Source organism: Taudactylus pleione, unplaced genomic scaffold (genome assembly GCF_031769625.1).
Source record: "Taudactylus pleione unplaced genomic scaffold, aTauple2 ptg000103l, whole genome shotgun sequence".
NCBI lineage: Eukaryota > Metazoa > Chordata > Amphibia > Anura > Myobatrachidae > Taudactylus > Taudactylus pleione.
In genome coordinates, this window is record NW_028284505.1 from 3680398 (window position 1) to 3702967 (window position 22570).

The 22570-nt window shown below is 46.5% G+C and overlaps 1 protein-coding gene across 2 annotated transcripts in view; it reads left to right on the forward strand.

The window, feature by feature from the left end:
• Positions 1-5869: 5869 nt before the first annotated feature.
• The window catches only part of NEGR1 (neuronal growth regulator 1), a 693794-nt gene continuing 677093 nt past the window's right edge, over positions 5870-22570 (forward strand). For both annotated transcript variants that reach the window (XM_088470777.1, XM_088470776.1), the window contains exon 1: positions 5870-6483. In XM_088470777.1, coding sequence (XP_088326903.1) covers positions 6302-6483 — 182 coding nt within the window. In that variant the 5' untranslated portion in view covers positions 5870-6301. The remainder of the gene's footprint in view (positions 6484-22570) is intronic.

Here is a 22570-nt window from a genome sequence, read left to right on the forward strand (position 1 = left end):
TTGACCAGTTACAGTCTCCACTAATTGACCAGGTACAGTCTCCACTGACCAGTTACAGTATCCACTAACTGACCAGGTACAGTCTCCACTAACTGACCAGGTACAGTCTCCACTAACTAATCAGTTACAGTCACCACTAATTGACCAGTTACAGTCTCCACTAACTGACCAGGTACAGTGTCCACTAACTGACCAGGTACAGTCTCCACTAACTAATCAGTTACAGTCACTACTAATTGACCAGTTACAGTCTCCACTAATTGACCATGTACAGTCTCCACTAACTGACAAGGTATAGTCTCCACTAATTGACCAGGTACAGTCTCCACTAATTGACCAGGTACAGTCTCCACTAACTGACCAGGTACAGTTTCCACTAACTGATCAGTTACAGTCTCCACTAATTGACCAGTTAGTCTCCACTAACTGACCAGGTACAGTCTCCACTAACTGACCAGGTATAGGGCCTCATTCAGAGGCGGTCGGAGGATGCAAGCGGTCGCTCAGAAACTGGGCGGCCGCTTGCATCCTGACCGCCTGCCTCTGTTGCGGTCGTTAGTTTGTGGGTTAACACCCACAGCTCTAATGACCGCTCCGGTATTGGTCGCAATGGTCAGAGACCATCGGGGCTTACGACGAGACCCTAGGGTACGGTCTCCCTTGTCGTAAGCCCCGGAGAGCTTCTGGCTCTGTCTGAGCCAGAAGCTCTCCACTGACATCACTAGTGATGTCAGTGGGGCCTCCCCCAAACATTTGGGCTGCCACCCCCCCGGCCTGCCTTCCAAACGGGGCAAGCTGTCAATCAACATCGACAGCTCGCCCCCTTTGGATCGAGACCCGCTACGACCGGCGCTGTTGGTCGTAGCGGGTCTCACGCATGCGCACGACGGTGCCTTAGCCATCGTGCGCATGCTTTGTGGGGGGCCATCGACCCGGACCGAGCGCATCAGCGCTAACGACCGGGTCTGAATGACCCCCATAGTCTCCACAATCTGATCAGTTATAGTCTCCACTAATTGAACAGGTACAGTCTCCACTAGCTGATCAGTTAGTCTCCACTAACTGACCAGGTTCAGTCTCCACTAACTCAACAGTTACAGTCTCCACTAACTGACCAGGTACAGTCTCCACTAACTGACCAGTTACAGTCTCCACTAACTGATCAGTTACAGTCTCTACTAACTGACAAGGTATAGTCTCCACTAACTGATCAGTTACAGTCTCCACTAACTGACCAGGTACAGTCTCCACTAACTGACCAGGTACAGTCTCCACTAATTGACCAGGTACAGTCTCCACTAACTGACCAGGTACAGTTTCCACTAACTGATCAGTTAGTCTCCACTATTTGACCAGTTAGTCTCCACTAACTGACCAGGTACAGTCTCCACTAACTGACCAGGTATAGGGCCTCATTCAGAGGCGGTCGGAGGATGCAAGCGGTCGCTCAGAAACTGGGCGGCCGCTTGCATCCTGACCGCCCGCCTCTGTTGCGGTCGTTAGTTTGTGGGTTAACACCCACAGCTCTAATGACCGCTCCGGTGATGGTCGCAATGGTCAGAGACCATCGCGACCATCGGGGCTCACGACGAGACCCTAGGGTACGGTCTCCCTTGTCGTAAGCCCCGGAGAGCTTCTGGCTCTGTCTGAGCTGGAAGCTCTTCACTGACATCACTAGTGATGTCAGTGGGGCCTCCCCCAAACGTTTGGGCTGCCACCCCCCGGCCTGCCTTCCAAACGGGGCAAGCTGTCAATCAACATCGACAGCTCGCCCCCTTTGGATCGAGACCCGCTATGACCGGCGCTGTCGGTCGTAGCGGGTCTCACGCATGCGCACGAAGGTGCCGGCGCCGTCGTGCGCATGCTCTGTGGGGGGCCATCGACCCGGACCGAGCGCATTGGCGCTAACGACTGGGTCTGAATGACCCCCATAGTCTCCACAATCTGATCAGTTATAGTCTCCACTAATTGACCAGGTACAGTCTCCACTAGCTGATCAGTTAGTCTCCACTAACTGACCAGGTTCAGTCTCCACTAACTCAACAGTTACAGTCTCCACTAACTGACCAGGTACAGTCTCCACTAACTGACCAGTTACAGTCTCCACTAACTGATCAGTTACAGTCTCCACTAATTTACCAGGTATAGTCTCCACTAACAGATCAGTTACAGTCTCCACTAACGGACCAGTTACAGTCTCCACTAACTGGCCAGGTACAGTCTCCACTAACTGACCAGGTACAGTCTCCACTAACTGACCAGTTACAGTCTCCACTAACTGATCAGTTACAGTCTCCACTAATTGACCAGGTATAGTCTCCACTAACAGATCAGTTACAGTCTCCACTAACGGACCAGTTACAGTCTCCACTAACTGGCCAGGTACAGTCTCCACTAACTGACCAGGTACAGTCTCCACTAACTGACCAGTTACAGTATCAACTAACTGATCAGTTACTGTCTCCACTAATTGACAAGGTACAGTCTCCACTAACTGACCAGTTACAGTCTCCACTTACAGTCTCCACTAACTGATCAGTTACAGTCTCCACTAACTGATCAGTTAGTCTCCACTAACTGACCAGTTACAGTCTCCACTAACTGACCAGTTACAGCCTCCACTAACTGACCAGGTACAGTCTCCACTAAATGACCAGGTACAGTATCCACTAACTGATTAGTTACAGTCTCCACTAACTGACCAGGTACAGTTTCCACTAACTGATCAGTTACAGTCTCCACTAACTGACCAGATACAGTCTCCACTAACTGACCAGTTACAGTCTCCACTAACTGACCAGGTACAGTCTCCACTAACTGGCCAGGTACAGTCTCCACTAACTGACCAGGTACAGTCTCCACTAATTGACCAGGTACAGTCTCCACTAACTGATTAGTTACAGTCTCCACTAACTGACCAGGCACAGTCTCCACTAACTAATCAGTTACCGTCTCCACTAATTGACCAGCTACAGTCTCCACTAATTGATCAGGTAGTCTCCACTAATTGATCAGGTACAGGCTCCACTAATTGACCAGGTACAGTCTCCACTAACTGACCAGGTACAGTCTCCACTAATTGACCAGGTACAGTCTCCACTAACTGACCAGGTACAGTCTCCACTAATTGACCAGGTACAGTCTCCACTAACTGACCAGGTACAGTCTCCACTAACTGACTAGGTACAGTCTCCACTAATTGACCAGGTACAGTCTCCACTAACTGACCAGGTACAGTCTCCCCTAATTGACCAGTAAGTTTTACAGCTACAATCATTTCCTCAGTTAGTTCATCTATCATTTTCAATGCAGGAGGCCAGCCCAGCAGCTTTATCAAAGACAATGATGCAGAATGGTCAGTGCGTTTTATCTTTGCACAACGCACGTCATGTCCGAGCTCCGCTGTGGCTTCTGGAGGAGATGCTGCGGCTGAGCATGTCCAGCAGTTCTCATTTATCCATCTTGACACATAGTGACACCGCAGCACTGACAGAGGCTTCTAATGCTGGGTAAACACTTGCACGATATCAGTCCGATTTGGCCAAATTGGAACAACAAATCAGACACCTCGTGCAGTGTGCTCGGGCCAATCACACGATACATATTAATAAAGGACGGAACAGTGATTGCTCTGTGGATCCTTACACTTTTTTTAGGTGTGTACCGGCAATCTCCTTTGGAGCTGGTGGAATGGAAAGTGCCACCTCCATCAGCACGATTGCCAGTCGTACAAGTGTCTAGCGGCTTAAAACTGCACTGCAGAAATAAACAAGCAGGCAAGTTTCAACAGCACGCGGCTTATTTCTATATGGAGGCCTGGGGGTACAGTCCCATCAGTCTCATTATTATTAGCCCGCAGCCACATCTCCTGGTGTGTCCCAGGCGTATATACTACCTTATGGAGTAAAGTAGGCCCATACGCTACCCTGGCCGAGTGCACACATCTTGCCAGTACAGCCAATTTTGTAATCTTGTGCACGCGTCGTGCCATGTGATTTGCCGCGACTGCGTGCAGCGCGGTACGCCATGCCGTGCGCTGCAATCGCACCATGCAATCCTATGAATCGCGGGTGCTAACGCGTGCTACGTACCCGTTCGCGGGAGCACGACTCGCGCCATACGTGGCGCGATTTTCCGCAGAAGCGGCAAAAATGCAAGTGACATATCTGTATGTAGAACCCACTATTCGCTGACTATGAAGAGCTATAGACTATTTTGTACTTTGTAGCGCAAATAAACTCAGTAGAGGGTTAATGAATTCCCAAAATCTTTTGTGCCCTTGCCTCTGTGGTCCTCCATCTAGGAACGTGCACGTGAATGATAACTAATGGAAGTACAGCACGTGAAAAAGAATGATAATAGTGATAATAGTGAACATAGAAGCCGGAATCTGGATGATAGATTGTGACAAGGAAAAGGGGACAAAATTAGAAAGCAACACTTGGTGTAAAGGAAGAGTGAGAAAATAAACTAGCAAATGAAGAAGGATGTGACAGGTGAATGAGAAAGTGACAGCTGCGGAGTGTGTGGAATAATGAGAGGAGAACACAGTGAGATGTGAGGTGACAGAGACGGCTGCAGAGACAGAACAGGAATTCTCTAGCAGGGAGGTTACAGAACTCAGTGCTATAAGGGAGTTCATGTAAGGTCTGCAGTGAGGCGGACAGCAGGGGCAACACAGGTGGGGCACAGTGACACCTCACAGGGTGGCAGGGCGCACCGTATATATATATATATATATATATATATATATACAGTATATATATATGCTAGGGCTGGTGATGACACGCTGTCCCCATCACAGGGATGGGACGCCAGAAAGGAGCAGAGGCGCTAGATGAGTGACAGGAACATTTATTGAAACAAAGTGAGGAAGATGTGAGAGAGAGAGAGAGAGAGAGAGAGCGCAAAAGAGGGAACGAGAAAATGGGAGATAGAGGGGACAGAGACAGAGAAGAGAGGGGGAGAGAGACAGAGAGACACAAAGAGAGAGGGAGAGGGTGAGAGAGAAAAGGGGAGATAGAGGGGACAGACACAGAGAAGAGGGAGACAGTGAGAGAAGAGAGGGGGAGAGAGAGAGAGGGACAAAGAGAGAAAGAGGGAGGGAGAGTGTGACAGAGAAAAGGGGAGATAGAGGGGACAGACACAGAGAAGAGGGAGACAGTGAGAGAAGAGAGGGGGAGAGAGAGAGAGGGACAAAGAGAGAAAGAGGGAGGGAGAGTGTGACAGAGAAAAGGGGAGATAGAGGGGACAGAGACAGAAGAGAGAGAACGAGAGGGACAGGGGAGAGAGGGAGTGAGAGGAGCGAAAGAGAGGGACAGTGAGAGAAGAGGGAGAGAGGGACAGTGAGAGAAGAGGGAGAGAGGGACAGTGAGAGAAGAGGGAGAGAGAGACAGTCAGAGAAGAGAGAGAGAAGAGAGGGACAGAGAGAAAGAGGGGAGAGAAGAGAGGGACAGAGAGAAAGGGGGGAGACACAGAGAGAGGCACAAAGAGAGAAAGAGGGAGGGATAGAAAAGGAGCGAGAGAAGAGAGGGACAGTGAGAGAAGAGAGGGACAGTGAGAGAAGAGAGGGGCAAAAAAAGAGAGAAAGAGGGAGGGAGATAGTGAGTGAAAGAAAGAGGGAGAGAGAGAATAGGCAGACAGAGAGAGAGGGGAGAGAGGGACAGAGAGAGAGAGAGAGAGAGAGAGAGAAAGAAAGAAAGAAAGAAAGAAAGAAAGAAAGAAAGAAAGAAAGAAAGAAAGAAAGAAAGAAAGAAAAAGGCACAGAAAGAAATAGAGAGTAAGAGATAAGGAGAGAGAGAGAGAGAGGGAGGGAGGAGGGGGAATAGGGGTAGTATATGGAGAGGGGAGAAGGAGTACAGGTTCCCCCTGTTAAAACGTCACCAACTCTCACTAATTAAAAGTTGCCTCCCTGTCCTGTCAGTAAATACCCCTGACTGCAGCAGCCCTCAGTTAACCCTCCCAGTGCTGGGCTGCAGAGTATGACATGAGAGAGGAGGGGGGAGTGTGTGTAAGTAGGGGGGAGTGCCCGGTGTGAGTGTGAGTGAGGCTGCTGCACTCTCTCCCTCTCTCTCTGCTCCATCACCAGCAGTTACTCCCCGGCTGCGGTTGCTAAGGAAACGGCCGCATGGCAACCGGCTGAGAGCCTGGGGGCCGTGCGCTGCCGCAGCCGCTCATTCTCCAGCACCAGCAGCAGCAGCACCGATCCTCCTCCTCCTCCTCCTGATCCTCCTCCCGCTCCGCCGCCGCCGCCGCCGCCGCTGCCAGGGATCCCGGGCTGACAGGGGCAGCCCCGGCAGTGATGGACATGATGATGTTGGTGCAGGGAGCCGCTTGCTGCACGAACCAGTGGCTGGCCGCCGTCCTCCTCAGCGTCTGCTGCCTGCTGCCCTCCTGCCTGCCCGCCGGGCACAGCATGGACTACCCACGGCCAGCGGACGTCAACCTGGTCGTCGTCAGGCAAGGAGAGACGGCTATGCTGAGGTAGGAGGCTGTGCTGCTATGTGTGCTGCCCCCATTCCGGGGGGTAATGCTCTGTGCTGCTCCCAGTCCGGGCAGTTATGCTCTGTGTTGCCCCCAGTCTGGGGTGTGATACTCTGTGCTGCCCCGTCAGACTGGGGTGTGATGCACTGTGCCCTCACAGACTGGGGTGTGATGCTCTGTGTGCCCCCCACATCCTATTGAGGTGTGATCATCTGTGCCCCCTCAGACTGGGGTGTGATGCTCTGTCCTGCCCTCCCCCCCTACCTGGGGTGTGATGATCTGTGTTGCCCTCCCCCAGCCCTTGGAGTGATGCTCTGTGTGCCCCCAGCCTGGGGTGCGATGCTCTGTACTTCCATCTCTGTAACTGGTCCTTCACTGTACTACTACCCTCACCATTACCACTACTGCCCCCACCACTACCATCACTTCTACCCCCCACCATTATCACTACTACTACCCCCACCCTTACCACTACTACCCCACCACTACCATCACTTCTACCCCCACCATTATCACTACTACTACCCCCACCCTTACCACTACTACCCCCACCATTACCACTACTACCCCCACCACTACCATCACTTCTACCCCCCACCTTTATCACTACTACTATCCCCACCATTACCACTACTACCCCCACCCTTACCACTACTACCACCGCTATTACCACTACTACCATCACTTCTACCCCCACCATTATCACTACTACTAACACTACTACCCCCACCCTTACCACTACTTACCCCTACCACTACCATCACTAATAACCCCACCATTACTACCATCACTACCCCTACCACTAATATCTCCACTACCCCCACTACAACCCCCACCAATCCCACTACTACCACCACCACCATTACCACTACTGTCCCCACTACCCGTATTACCACCCCCACTATTACCACTACTACCCCTATTACTACTGTTATTTGTCTGGTGTGAGAGCCAGTGGATGCCTCAGGTGTATGGCCATGTCTGTGCATGCTGGTAGGGGGAGCTGTGTGGAAGGGAAAAGCTCAGAGAGTGTAAGTTGTGTAACTAATACCCAGCGTAATGAGGGCATACTGTACATACTTCAGATTTGCAGAGAAAAGGGGTTAACTTTGCTGCCCCAGGCTTCACTGAGGATGTCTCAGCGTACACTGCTTATTATGCACGGCTGGTCCATTGCTACCCCTGGGTTAATAACTACGATTGCATGGGTTAATGACTGTACTTTGCAATGGTTAATGGCTGCATTTCAAGGGTTAATGGCTGCACTGCGAAGGTTAATGATTGCATTGTAAGGGTTAATTGCTGCATTGCGAAGGTTAATGAGTGCACTGTTAGGGTTAATGGCTGCATTGCAAAGGTTAATGATTGCATTGCAAGGGTTAATGGCTGCATTACGAAGGTTGATGATAGCATTGTAAGGGTTAATGGCTGCATTGCAAAGGTTAATGATTGCATTGCAAGGGGTAAAGACTTCCTATCCCCATGCAGTATGTTGTTTGCGTTGCTTGTATACCTGTTACTCAATAGGGTTAAACGATCGATGACACAACAGCAACACCTTCCAGTGCACATCATTTGTGTGTTAGTTTTTCCCTACAGCCCACACTCTCATTGCACCTCAAAGCCCCCCCCCCCCCCAAACGACACTTTCTCATACAATGTAGTTGTAAAGATGCTTTGTGCTTTTGCAGCCATTGGTCAGCCAGAGACCCTCTCCCCTTTCTGGCACATATCACCAGGCTCTTCATCCATGTAAAGAGAATTCTAATACACAACTGTTGTGCCCTTAGCTGCTGAATCAGTCAGTGTTGCAGTGGCTAGGACATTCCCATGTTGTATTAGAGTAGACTGTTAAATTAGAGTGTTTAACAGACTTTTATATTGTGATTGTCTTGTCACTGTCGTAGCAGAAACCATCACCGTCGATCGTGCAAGCTACACTCAAACTTGCTGCTGTCTGCTAATTGTAGCGAAACCTTCTTATTCTGAGCTGGTCTTTGCATCTTCCTAATGAGACAACCTTCTGTAATACTAAGATCATTAGCTTGCTGGATTTAACAGTGCTGACGAGATTATACCTCTATCCGTTAGCCCAGGTAGTGGGAGCATTCACTAGTCTCCCTGTCTTCTATTTAATAATAACACTTCATAAAAACATAATAGTATACTGTCTCTATACAGCATGTATATACAGAACACTGCTGACTGGCAAGCACTGGTTGGGTTAAACTATTTTATTGTTACATGTTAATTTCCATAACCTATTGCAACCATTTCATACATACATTAATAATATGTCAACAGCCCGGCTCTGTGTGTTTACTCAACCGATCATCTCACTGTAACTAAAATGTAGAATTCATTCAGGTCAAGGATACAGTATGTATCAAGATTCCACTGGATGGTTCATATAGAAGGAAATAAGCTCTATATCGATATATTTATACTGTAATTGAGTATATATATATATATATATATATAATGCTTTTCTTGTTACTAAAAGATTGCATTTGAACATTGAATACATCCTTAAATATGTTGTTTTCTGTCTGTGCTAAGACAGCCCTCACCCTACTTTGAGTCATTACTAGACGGAGATTATAGGCTAAACCTTTCTGATGTCTTATCTTAATGAATGGTGTTCACATATGGTGCTGGGAAGCTGTTTTAGAGCTGAAAGCCTCTGTGCTGCCCATTCCTGCTTACAGATGACTGTCGCTGCCCCCCTCCCAACTTTCCAGCATGAATACTTGGAATTATCAGTGATACCTTTGTATTCCCTGATCCCATTTCTCCTCCATGTTACAGCGTTATCCTTTCACTTCTCATAACAACAGACACAAATGTGTTTATCCATCCTCGCGGCTACTTTGATCTGTACGCTTTTTCGCCACAAGCGATGTAAATGTAATTACAATGCTGCTTTCCATTGGGACGTAGGTTGGGGTTTGTTTTGTCTTATTTAAGGTGATTAGCACGCCACTAAATAAATATGCCTAGGCGATTGGAGATATTCAAATTATTTACCAGTTTTCTTTAGATATTATATTAAAACCTGACTTTAAGGGTGATTGATCCTTACATTCGGAGCACAGGAAATATAACCCTTTGGGTTACACAGCAGCCTTAAGTCCTTGGACTGTAAGGTGCCTGTCGCTCAGTACGTATCACATAATGGGTTAACTCTTTATGAGGGTTTTGGTATTAGGAATCAGGGTCTGTAAAAGTGAGGATTGATTTTGCAGAGATAAACCAAGGAATCGGGATGCAGGCTGGAGAGGATGGAGACTGGATTTATCTAATGTGCAGTCCTTTAGATCCGAAATGCAGCCATACACTGAATCCAGATCAGTTTGATCTCTTGTGCTGTGACCTGTAGTATAATTATGTGTTTTCCTTGTTTTTTTTATCTCTTTGCCCGGGATAATTTAGCAAACAGCTGAACCTTATCTTTGACACTATATTACATAAAGCTCCGCTCAGTCGGCAGCGAATATTCTGAGTTTACCCTGTTTGATACTGCAAAATAGAATTCACTTTCCATGCATGGCACAGAGAACTTAAGTGTAAAACCATTTGATTTAGTCATGAAGCTTGTAAACAAATCCACGGTGAGATTTGCTTGTGATTATTTTCAGGAGAGCCTCATCCAGCCTCCAGGATGCTCTTTACCAAAAATCTTCCTAGTTTTCCTTCCCAACATCATTCTAGATATTCCTGTGTATTATAAGCATTTTGCACTGACAATAGTCTCAGCTCGATGAGATTTCACACCGCTGGTGAAATGCAGGAACAAGATTAATGCACACTGGACAGCATGACTGTGCTAGGTAAATGCATTTTCCTGGCCTAAATTATAGTTTAGCATTTGTGCGATTTTGCAAAATGCACAGGCCGAGCAACTCAGCGCATAAAACCATATTGCCGCAGATTGTCATGCGCGATGGTACCCGAGATATCATTCAACTTCTCCGCGGTCTGTGATTGTGAAATACAGCAGTTTTGGGATATATATTTTTTTTTTTATTCCCAGATGTGGACTGAATTGTAAATCGAGGCCTCGGTGCTAACACAAACATCTAGTTGTACTGAGATTTATTGCAGCTGCTTTAAGCCATAGATCTTTAGTTTCACAATGCGGTTTGCTGAGATCTTTAAATATTTGTGACTGAATTATTGTGCGAGATCATCCAGTGAGGCTGGGGCTGACGTCTGGCTAGTGGGAGCGTTCCACAAATGGCCACTGAACGGGAATTTCTGACTAGTTTAATTTAGAAGAGTTTGATTCATATTGTGTCAAATATACAGTATATGCAAAGCTTCATGGATTGTGACATGCATTAAAAAGAGATGTATTAAAAAAATAGAGATACGTCTGCTAAAATGTAATATCTCCATATCTTTTCCAATAGCCCTTAATTGTGTTCTCCGAATAAAATAATTTTGTAGGAATCATCGCTACATTCCCTGCTTCCTCTAAATCTGCATAGTCATAGGGGCATGATACATACAGGGCAGTATGTTCTGCCAATGGTGGGCTACCCGGGTCAGGACTAATATTACTGTTCTGTGACTAATATTACTGTTCTGTGACTAATATTACTGTTCTGTGACTAATATTACTTCAGTTCTGTGCAAGTGGCTCCAGCCAGCTCAGAGATCCAATCAGTGTGTCCGGCAGGTAAAGATCTTTAATCTGTATTCACTTGGAATATGTCAGGGCCTTTTCTCCAAGCGTTCCTCTGAGCTGGAGGCATTGATCAGTGCTCATTCACACGTGTAGCAACAACAGGGATTTGGGGTTTACACACACAAGTCTAGTATGTGTAAAATATCCTTTATTTAAAGGATATGCACATTTTTCATAGTCAGATGGACGGCACTTATAAGGTGGGGGCGTGCAGCCATTATAACTAATGTATATCGGTTGCGATGCACATTTTTCTGCACATATGCAGGGTGGAAGCAGAGCACTTCCGCTCCCCATGACAGCCCCCACCAACCCCAGAACATGTGACGTCGCGAATAGTGGGCAGGGGAGCAGGTCGATGATTGCAGTTTGTGATTAGTCCGTTTGCTCACACGCCCATTCCTTCATTGTCATTTGAGGATGGTCAACTTTACTTTTCTGCTGATTCTGCATCAGAGAAGTTCCTGGAAAAATGACGGCACATTGTAGCACTCAGTATAGACAGATTATTTATTTATTACCAGGTAAATTATATAGCGCACACATATTCCGCAGCGCTTTAAATAGAATATTTGCCCATTCACATCAGTCTCTGCCCCAATGGAGCTTACAATCTATATTCCATACAACATACACACTAGGGTTCATTTTTGTTGGGAGCCAATTAATCTATCAGTCAGTATATTTTTGGAGTGTGGGAGGAAACCGGAGCACCCGGAGGAAACCCACGCAAGCACAGGGAGAATATACAAACTCCACACAGTTAGGGCCGTTGTAGGGTATCGAACCCACAAGCTGAGTGCTGCGAGGCAGTAATGCTAACCATTACACCGTCTGTGATTACCTGGTCTGGCTTCCAGGGCTCAGGTTAGGGGGTAAGAAGTACATCCATAAGATGATAGTGCATAATGAAATTATGGGAAATTATTATTTATCACTTTGTTTATTGGGTTTACTTTCAAATCAAGGTGTGTTGTACAAATAAGGTGTTTATATTATTTATGTGTGACTTCTCTCTCTCTCTCTCTTTCTTTCACACGCTCTATAACGCATAGCGAAAATCGGGTGTCGCTCCTGACCACCCGGAAGGCTACGCAAGTCTATGGTACCAAACCCCCCCCCCCTCCCAGTGGCCGCCCACTTACTGAGCAAAAGTGGACGGTCCGGTAGGGCGATGACGCGATTCGCTCTGAATCGCGTCAGCGTGCCCTGCCCCCCGTTTTGCAGCGCCTGTAATATCGGCTCTGTACAGCGGGAGGTGGGGCCACGATTGAGCCGCCACACCCCCCCCCACCCGGCACCGCCCACCTGCTGTGAGGAGAGGACCGACCTGGTAGGCTAAAAGTCAGTAAGTATGCTATAATGTTCTCGTAGTACTACTATCTTATCTTCCAGGACAACTTTATAATTATTTTTGGTACTGCGACTGCTGCTGCAGAAATGTTTATAAACCACATCCATGTCCTGCAGTGTTTTGTAATGTAAATCACCTTGTTCTTGCTTTGTTCTTAATGTTTCTGTTTACGCACTCTATAAGGCGCTGTGGACCCCTTATGGCGCCATATAAATAAAAGCTAATAATAAATAATAATAATAATAATAATAATTGCCATTGAACACACGTAAATGGTATCAGTTTGGTATGAATAAGATTGGTATGCATTAATATGTATCAGTTAGATTAATGGGAACACCACTGGGATATCTGTCACTTCACAGCAAATTTACTGCGCGACTCCTGAAGTGACGTCTCGGGGGATTTAATGAGCTGTCATCTTGTAGCATACATTATAGGATAAAAATGCTGACCAGTGAGTGCTCAAAGCTGGCACATCTGCACTTGGCAACAATGCGTAAGGAGAAAGGCTTGTAACAGTTTATCACCGGGGGGGGCCATGGCTTCACCTGTGACAGCAACAAAATATTATAGTGGCTGTTATCTAGGGTATAACTTAATGTTCCAAGGGAGGTGGCGCGTGGCAAGCCGCCGTCCAGGCGATAATGGCGCATACAAATCTGGAACTGTTTAAAGATTCTGCAGTCCAATCCATACATAGTACATTTATTATTGAAAGGTGATATTCCTGAGAACTCTATACAGTATTTAGTGCCAGTGATGCTGCCAGGATTTGCTAATTCTGTTGAATGGTCATCGAGGGTCAGAAAATAAAGGTGGATATAAAAATAACAAGGCTAAATTCTCTAAGCAACACTGCAAATGAACCTTCAATATATATCATTGTATAAGTATTCGCCACTGAAGCACTTTCCGGAATCAGTGTCATTGAGGGAATGTTTAGGACAAGCAGTTATATAAGGTCACAGGCCCAGGTATTACCTTACACTGTAGGAATTTGCATTCTTTAGAGAATAGGAGGAATGTAACAAAACTCAGTAACTTTATTTCTCTTTTAGTTTTTTTTTTTTCAGACTGTTATCAAGAACCATTGATAGATCGTCCAGTCAACGAAAAGTTGACGTGGGCCGTTTTATGAGTTATAAAGCGTTTCTGCTCGAAAAAGCAACACAGGAATTGGGAGCTAGTTACATGTACTTTGGGCCTGATTCAGAGCCGGACGCTATTTGCGCTCGCTCGTTCAGAAAAAGGGGCCGGATATTTAAATAGAGCGCTCGCTCTTTGCGGTCTGTTGACGCCTCTATGTCTGAACGAGCGAACGAAACATGCGCTCGCTATTTTGTAAAGACGCCCCCTGGACGCTCGCATCCTACGTCATCTCCGTTATTTATTTGATTAATCGAGTACATCGAAAGGCGTATGAACTGCTCGCAGTGCTTGTGGTTGTATTTTCCTACCGCAATCATGCGAACAGTTCAGGCTAAGAGACAACCAAGTGACGTGGTCGATGACGCTGCTTTGTTAAATATGCACACCCTTAAAACGCCCGTTTTGACCGTTTGGCACGCCTGCGTTCGGATCTCCACTCCCCGTTTTCAAGCACCTTCCCCTGTTACCACCCACAAACGCCTCATCCTGTCATTCAAATTAGCAGGCACTCGCTATTTTGCGAGCACACAATTTCCGACCGCAATGACTGGTTCGCGCATGCGTATTACAACCCATATGCATGCGCAGTTGTGCGAACATCGCTCGGAGCAAACGAGCGGCCGCTTACGAGCGGCTCTGAATCAGGCCCTTTATCAGCTCATACTGGGCCCATTTATCAATAATCAAAAATGTGATTTGGGTGTGATATTAGCTCCCACGATCGCATTACAGTATGCTGTTATACAGCCGGAATGTATTAAATAGCACATTCAGGGACAGGGTATCCGAAAGGAGCCTGTCGGTGTGATGTGCTCGCTGTGAGGTGACCGCGTCAGCGGTCTCTTCACTCCTCTATCGGACTCCTGCGCGGTCTACTGACCACTCATGTACAGCGGCCATTTCCAGGGAGAGTTCAGGGGGAACCCTCCTCTGATACATTTTGTGAAGTGTATCCTATAGGCTACAGTGGGTATCTGTAATTCTGACAGCATCGCAAGCCCCATAGAAACCTATTGGGGCTGCGGCTGCCTTCGGAAATTGAGGAACCATCGTGGTATATTCAGGGGATGCTAAATATTTTGTGATATCCCCCGAAAATGGGTTGTTTTCGAGGAATACGGCACAAATATTTAATGATGAATAGGCCCCTTGAAGTCAATTCTGAGATACAGGGCCTCATTCAGAGGCGGTCGGAGGATGCAAGCGGTCGCTCAGAAACTGGGCGGCCACTTGCATCCTGACCGCCCGCCTCTGTTGCGGTCGTTAACCCACAGCCTAACACCCACAGCTCTAACGACCGCTCGGGTGATGGTCGCGATGGTCAGAGACCATCGCGACCATCGGGGCTTACGACGAGACCCTAGGGTAGGGTCTCACTTGTCGTAAGCCGCGGAGAGCTTCTGGCTCTGTCAGAGCCGGAAGCTCTCCACTGACATCACTAGTGATGTCAGTAGGGCCTCCCCCAAACGGCAGGCGTTCCCATGGGAACGCCTCCGTTTGGGCTGCCACCCCCCACCCGGCCCGCCTTCCAAACGGGGCGAGCTGTCAATCAACATCGACAGCTCGCCCCCTTTGGAAAGAGACCCGCTACGACCGGCGCTGTCGGTCGTAGCGGGTCTCACGCATGCGCACGTGGGAGCCGGCTCCCTCGTGCGCATGCGCACTGGCAAAACATCGAGGCGGTCGTAGACTGTACGGCCGCCTCTGAATAAGGTCCACAGTACTCATAAGAGACATCATATGGTACACCCCATTGGCAAACGCAGAGGGGGGGTTCCAGTTGCCCGGAGACCCCCCTCCTTGGCAGATCATAATAGCAGTAATATACTGTATAATATCCTTGGCAGATCATAATATCAGTAATATACTGTATAATATGATTTTTGATTTTACTAGAGCTGCGGCCGTGCCCAACACCCATGGGGTGACAAGGAGCTGCTATGCATGCCAAGTGGCAGCATATTTGTGTACTCTTAAGGTGCATATAGACGGTCAGATTTCCCTGATCGATTTGAATGATAACAATATCGTTCAAATCAACCAGTTTCTGGCCCCTTCAATCGACCAAACGATGGTCGATGCGCGGGCACGGATGATCGATATCAACCATCGCCCGTGCATGCAGGCCAACCTGCTCGATATCCACCAGGTTAGCCTGGTTACTATAGGGACCTGCGATCGTTAATCGCGGGTCGTTATAGTCGATGGGGGGTTGGTGCATGTGCTGGATGTTCGATATCGAACATCCAGCACATGCAGGATGATCAGACAACGATCGTTATCTGATCGACCAGAAGTCTGACCGTGTGTATGCACCATTACTGTGATTGCTGGCCCTGTATAATGTATGACTGAAGTATTTATACGTACATTGGACTTTGCATGACACAGACTACAATTTAAGTTCTACTTGTGCCCTCTTCATGGATTGGCCAAACTTGCTCTAAAACCAAGCATTTGGAAACCCCCCTCTAGAAGTCCTGTGTTTGCGCCTGGACCTGTTAGCTTGTGCTGTCTGCTATCTCTACACTCAGATACATTAAGTGATAATAGTGGAATAGGGTCTTTCTCATACGTTTCCGGTGCGCATTCCCATTTACATTTGGAGATTACCGTTGGATCTTATTGTTAATTTGAAGCTGAGCGAGAAGCAATTAAAGGGATGGATTGTCATCCAGTGCTTGACCCCTATGACGGACTCACTGAGTCTGCAGAACCTTAGTGAAATCATTAAGTAAAATATAGTGGCTTAGTCCATTTAAAAAGAAAAAAATGAAATAGGAGAGTAGAAGAAAGATAAAGGAACGGCAAGAAACATGTAACAGATGAGAGTTAGTATAATGTGGTTACTTGTGTCTACACCGATCAGTGTCACTCACTGATAAAAAGGAAATGCAACAATTTGCACCAGGAATGGATGTTGGGAAAAATGTTTATCATGTGATAAGTGTGTGTGGTCAGAAAAACGCAGGCGTGTCTATCTGTTTGAACGCCGCTGCTTGGGCGTGCTTAAATTAGCCACTGCGATTGCATACGCAGCTAGAGAGCCCATTGCATACGCAGCTAGAGAGCCCATTGCATACGCAGCTAGAGAGCCCACTTGCAGTGCCTGCGGCAGGTCAGACCTGGTGTAATTGCTGCATGACTGGCCGATGTGCGTCAATCGTACCGATGTTTATGTAGGTAAGCAACATCGTACGCATGTGAGAAGGCAGCAGTGGGCGTCTTCTGCCGGCTGAGCTTTGGCAGGCATTAGCATGTTTTCACAGCTGCGTTCCGTGCAAAATCGCAGCTATGATCGCTACTGAATCAGGCCCTCTGTACTTAACATTCCAAGTCAGTGCAGAAGCCCAGATTACCCACCGAGCACAGTAAATCCAGGCATGTCACAATAATGACGCGATGCTCCGTCTTACATCTCCCCGACCTTTCAGCACGAATAGATTCCATGGATCCTGCATATAATAGCGGATAACGCGTCTCGGTTACACTGAATCTCGCAATGCTAATTGGGTGAAATTAACCAATTGTTTTTTTTTTATATATAGTTTTGCCTATTACAATATAGCCATATAATGCACTCATTTCACTACACTAAGGAGCACTGGCATGTTCTCACCCATCTGCATTGCTCTCAGCAACACAGATCTGTCGTGACAAATATACCTTGATGTTTTCCAGTGCGATGCGTCAGCGAGTAGTACTATAAAGAAACATTTCAAGGCAATTTCTAGTGCATGTAACAATCACACTTAAAGCTGGCACTGTAGATAGAGAGTACATGCAGATAAATATAGTCCAGAACCTGGGAAAGCAGAGAGAGAAAGATAGAGTTAGGGTAAATGGTTGGCAGGTGATTTAGCCGTGTTTTTATCACCACAGTATTACTGGACTATGCAGGAGTGAGAAATGCAAAACTTACCTTTGTGGCTTATCGTTTTCACAGATATCGGCAGGGTTACTCGCCTGTGGCTGTAGTGCGTCTTGTGGTGGCTGACTGTGAAGGCAGAGGACGTCACTGTGTGCTGTTAATAAAGTTTTTTTTTCTCTGACGTCAGCAGTATCGGGCAAACGCAGGATTTTTATAGGGGGGTTTACACACACACACACACACACATGCACAATACTATGGCCCTCATTCAGACCCACTCGCGAGCGGCTGTCCGCTCGCAAGTGGGTCGATGGTCTGCACTGCGCATGCGCACGACGGAGTGTCTCATCAAAGGGGGCGTGCTGTCGATGTTGACTGACAGCACGCCCCCTTTGGTGGGCGTGCCGGGGGCGTGCCTGCCAGACGGAGGCTTTCCCAAGGGAACGCCTACCTTCTGAAGCCGGCCCCACTAACATCACTAGTGATGTCAGTGGGAGTGATTTTGGCTCTGATAGAGCCAAAATCACTCCTGGCCTTGCGGTTGTAAAACTCAACCGCAGGCTTTTGCTCGCAGTTTCGATGGTCGCGATGGTCAAGACCATCGCGACCATCATCCTGCACGCTCGTATATGCTGTGGGTGGTGACCCACAGCTATACGAGCGTCCAGGAGTACGCTCCATATTAACGGAGGTGGGCCCTGATTCAGAGCGAGCGCTCTGGTCAGAGTGTCCGGCTCTGAATCAGGGCCTATGTGTGTATAGATATATAGGCCTTTCCCCTAGTGTGAAACTGCAGCAATTCAAGGGTTAATCAGAAGGGGCGGAGCCAAATGACGCAGTTCTAATGGAATTGTGGCATATTGGATCCGCCTCCTTCTGATTGACCCACGAATCGCAGCATTTTGCAGTGAGGGGCTTAATGATGCTTTACCCGTCCAATAAGCACAGTGGCTAGTTGAATGTGCGCCATACAATGTTGACAGTTAAGATGTCGACATTGTTGAAATGTCAACATTGAACAACTGAAATGTTGACATGTGAAATGTCGACATTCTGTACGGATTAGCAGCAGAGGGTTAGGTACTAAGGGGAGGATTAGGTGTCAGGATTAGTCATATCGCCAGAAGCACCACTGGATCTGCCGGAAGTCATCTTGGCATCACTACCGGACCCGGAAGACACCTCCGGAGCCACCTTACCAGGTCACCACTACACCACCAGGGACGTAGTGTCGACATTTTAATCATGTCGACATTTCAATCATGATGAATGTCGACTTGGTCAATGTCAATACTGTTCATTCGTAGGTGACTCCAGACGCTTTTTGGAATACTGGCGAGGAGTAGCATCAAAAAAGATTTCTGTAATACCAAAAAAAATAAAATTAGGTTTCTGTAGATAACAGGTTCTCCCAAAATGTCGTAGATGTAAAAAATGTTGCGGGTTTATGGCGTAATTCTGATTTATCTGAAATACTGCATCATCTATTCTAAGGAACAAAAGAGGCAAAAACACACAGGGAGCTAAATTATTCTGTAAGCAACGAGTCCCGAGAGATTAAACACTGAACGGTTCACATCTAGAAGACTTCCTAATTCAGTGTATGCACAGTAATTAACATGTTGCAGCAAGGAGCTTAGATGAGACATTTTAAATGCACTGGGTATAGACAGCCACAAATCTCGGGCACATCTGACTTTACAAGCTGTTCTCACAGTTACCGGTTTTGCACACAGGCAGCGCTATCAGTAAAGCGAATCTGTTCTGACAAATAAGCATTGATGTTTTTCAGTCTGAAACGTGAGCAATCAGCCCTATAAAGAAACATTTCAAGGCAATTTTTTCTGTATTTAACATTCACACTTTAAACTGGGAAATGGAGAGAACTTGCAGACAAGAGCAAATCAGAGCCCAAGATAGCAGGGAGAGAACTGTAGAGCTCATTAACCTACACAGCATATATATATATTTATTATATCTTTCAAATAGTGTTTTGTGTTTATGCACCATTTTTTGGGCTGGAGTGCAGTTTAAAAAAAAATAAAAAAAAATATATATATACACATATATACATACACACACATACATACATACATACACACACACAGGGCTGAAATAGGTTCAGGAACTGTGGGTGGAGCTATACAAAGACAATTAAATACATTATATATACTTAATATATATTATATACACACATGTATATATAGTAATTATAATAGAAGGCACTCAAAAGGGCCCTTAAAATAGAACTTGTCTTATGGAAAATACATTTTGGCCTGGGACATTATGTCATAGCTTATGAGAGGATCAGGAGCTGAGGGCTCGATTCAGACCCTCTCGCTAGATACTTACGCTCGCTCCCAGCGTATACAAATTCGGCTAAGTGACGGCAAGGCAGGCGATCGCGCGGCAAGACATAAGCACGCCCACTATGTCTTGGCGTGCGATCGCTTTGTGTATGCAGACGCCCACCAGCTTGTCTTAAGACGCCCACATGCGCACGTCATCTCCAGGAAGTGTATGCAACCATCGGTACATCGGGTACCATGGAACGCAGTGCTAGAGGTAGACTATACCCTACCTCATGCACTGCGATCACTTCAGTGTGAAATACAACCAGGTGACCTGTACTATGACGCCGCCTGTTAATTAGGCACGCCTCTGAAACGGCGTCATTTCGGTCAGGCACGCCTGCGTTCACATCTACACTCCCCCGTTTCTAGTGGCCAGCCTGTCACCACCCACAAATGGCTTCTCCTGTCACTCGCTCTGGTGGGCTGTCAATGCTCGGTGAGCGAACGCTTCCCGATCTTTTGCAGTGATTTGCGCACGTGCGCTGCATGCTCACATTGCGAACCATCGGCAGCTGCGAGCGAACGCTTCTTAGTGTCCGAATCGAGCCCTGAGTTCCTGCTGAAAGATAGCACTAATTATTATATATATATATAATGTGAGCCCCACTCTGACCAGCTACACTGAGAATCTGCTGTCCAGTGTGATCCTGCACAGTAGATTTCGCCTATCAGCGTGCTCTTGCACCTAGATGACTAGGGTACATGATCTGAGCCGGTCAGGAACATCAGTCAGTCTTTTCCTTTGTTTATTTCATTCTGTGGTTTTTTTTTTGGTTACCAAGTTTGCATTTAAAACTAATTTACAATTTCCAGATATTTTTAATTTATAGGGAACAATGAAATCTTAACAACCAATTCTAGCCGTCTTTTGTAGGCTAAATGCAGCTAAGGAGTCGTACCTTAAGCATATTACCAAATATATAGGCCAGTGGTCTACGCTCTTGGAAAACAAACTATTCCTTCGATATAAAGATTCAGCAGCAAAAATCAGAACCAATGGGAGACCAGTGTGCTGGTTCATCACCATTTATTATAGACAGTGAAGCTTCATCCGGGAATAAACATCAACATTGCCTAAATAATATATACCAGTGAGATAGCACCTGTAGGTAATAAAACTCAGCATGTGATAAGGCCACTTGACCCGAGCACTGATGAATGGATGATATGTCTATTTTTGCTATCTGACAATAATATTGGCACATGGTGCTTGAGCCAAGAAGCCAGTGCAGCCTGTTTGTGGCTGCCATTTATACCGGCAGCTTCCATCTAGGCAGGTAAGCTTTGGTTACCACGTTCCAGCTGAAGAGCCACAATATGACAACCTCAGCCGTTGCCGGTCACGTTACAATAAGCCGTGGCATTGCTCATTTTGACATAACAAGACTTCCTCTGCCCTGATGAGGCTGTAAGCGAAATATTAATTTTTAAAACGGATGAATTGTTTCTTAAAAATAGTCTGCTGAAGTGTTGTTCATTCAAGATATATTAAATGAAAAATGCAAATTGCAAATCTGTTTTCCACTCCATGAATCAGGTATTTCATTGCAAAGAAAGTGTTTCTATAAACTGTAACGACTAAAATGAGTTCCTCTGAGAACTCTTATTCCTACTGATTAAGAGGCCAGCTCTTGAAAAATGTAATAAACAATTACAATTAAAGAACCAGCCAGGATGTCTTAGATGAAAAAAATAAAAAAAAATTGAATCCTATTAGACACTTTAATAGCAAATATGGGAGTAAGGTATGATAGCTTCGGCAATGAGAAAAGCTTTCAGAAATGAAAAGCAACAAATGTATCCTCTGTAAAAAGTATATAGCGAATAATTATTAAACCCGTATCTATCTAGGCCTGCAGTGCGTATTACCACTACATTCATTTTCATATAATATCCCCATTTTCACTAATGAAAAGTAGAAAGACGACAGTCAAACTCAGACTTAATACAGAAATCATTTACAAGAATTTATAATCATACATCAAATATTGTTACACTTCCAACTGGGAAATCAGACACATTAGACCACACTAGGACACACCCCCATGCCATGCATTCTGTAATCGTTTGGCGATACTGCGTGACCGTTCCAGTTGGTCACATCCTTTCTGGGTGCTGAATATGGTACTGTTGTCAGCAGGATATCAATGCACCATGGGCACTGTGTGTTTATAAATGATTCTTAATGTAGATGGCATCTCCTCGTTTGCAGCCCCAATCAGCAGGAAACGGACCAAATCACAGCAAACTGAATACAAGAAGAAAGGGCGGGTGGTTCCCATCATCGCATTTTATCCTTTAAAATATTGAAAAAGTTTTTGTCTTCCAAACAGCATTGTAGACATTTCCAAACAGCATTGGAGAGGAGCTTTATCTTTCAGGTGAAACGCGTAGGGTTGCCTCCCATGCTGTGTTTGGTTGGACGGGATGTAGTTTATATCCCGGCATTCAGTAGCATCCGGTTCACTTGCAAGTGGAGATGCGTCTGCAGAGCGTACAACTCAGCATCGCTTGAACTTACACATATACATATATATATAGCGTTCCCGCTAGGCTGTTTAAGCGGGGCGCGGTGCCCTGCAAAAAGCACCCTGTCCTCAGTCTGTGGGTGCAGTGTCCCGCGGGTGGGAAAATGTGCGGTGACCCGGTCACCGCCGGAGAATAGA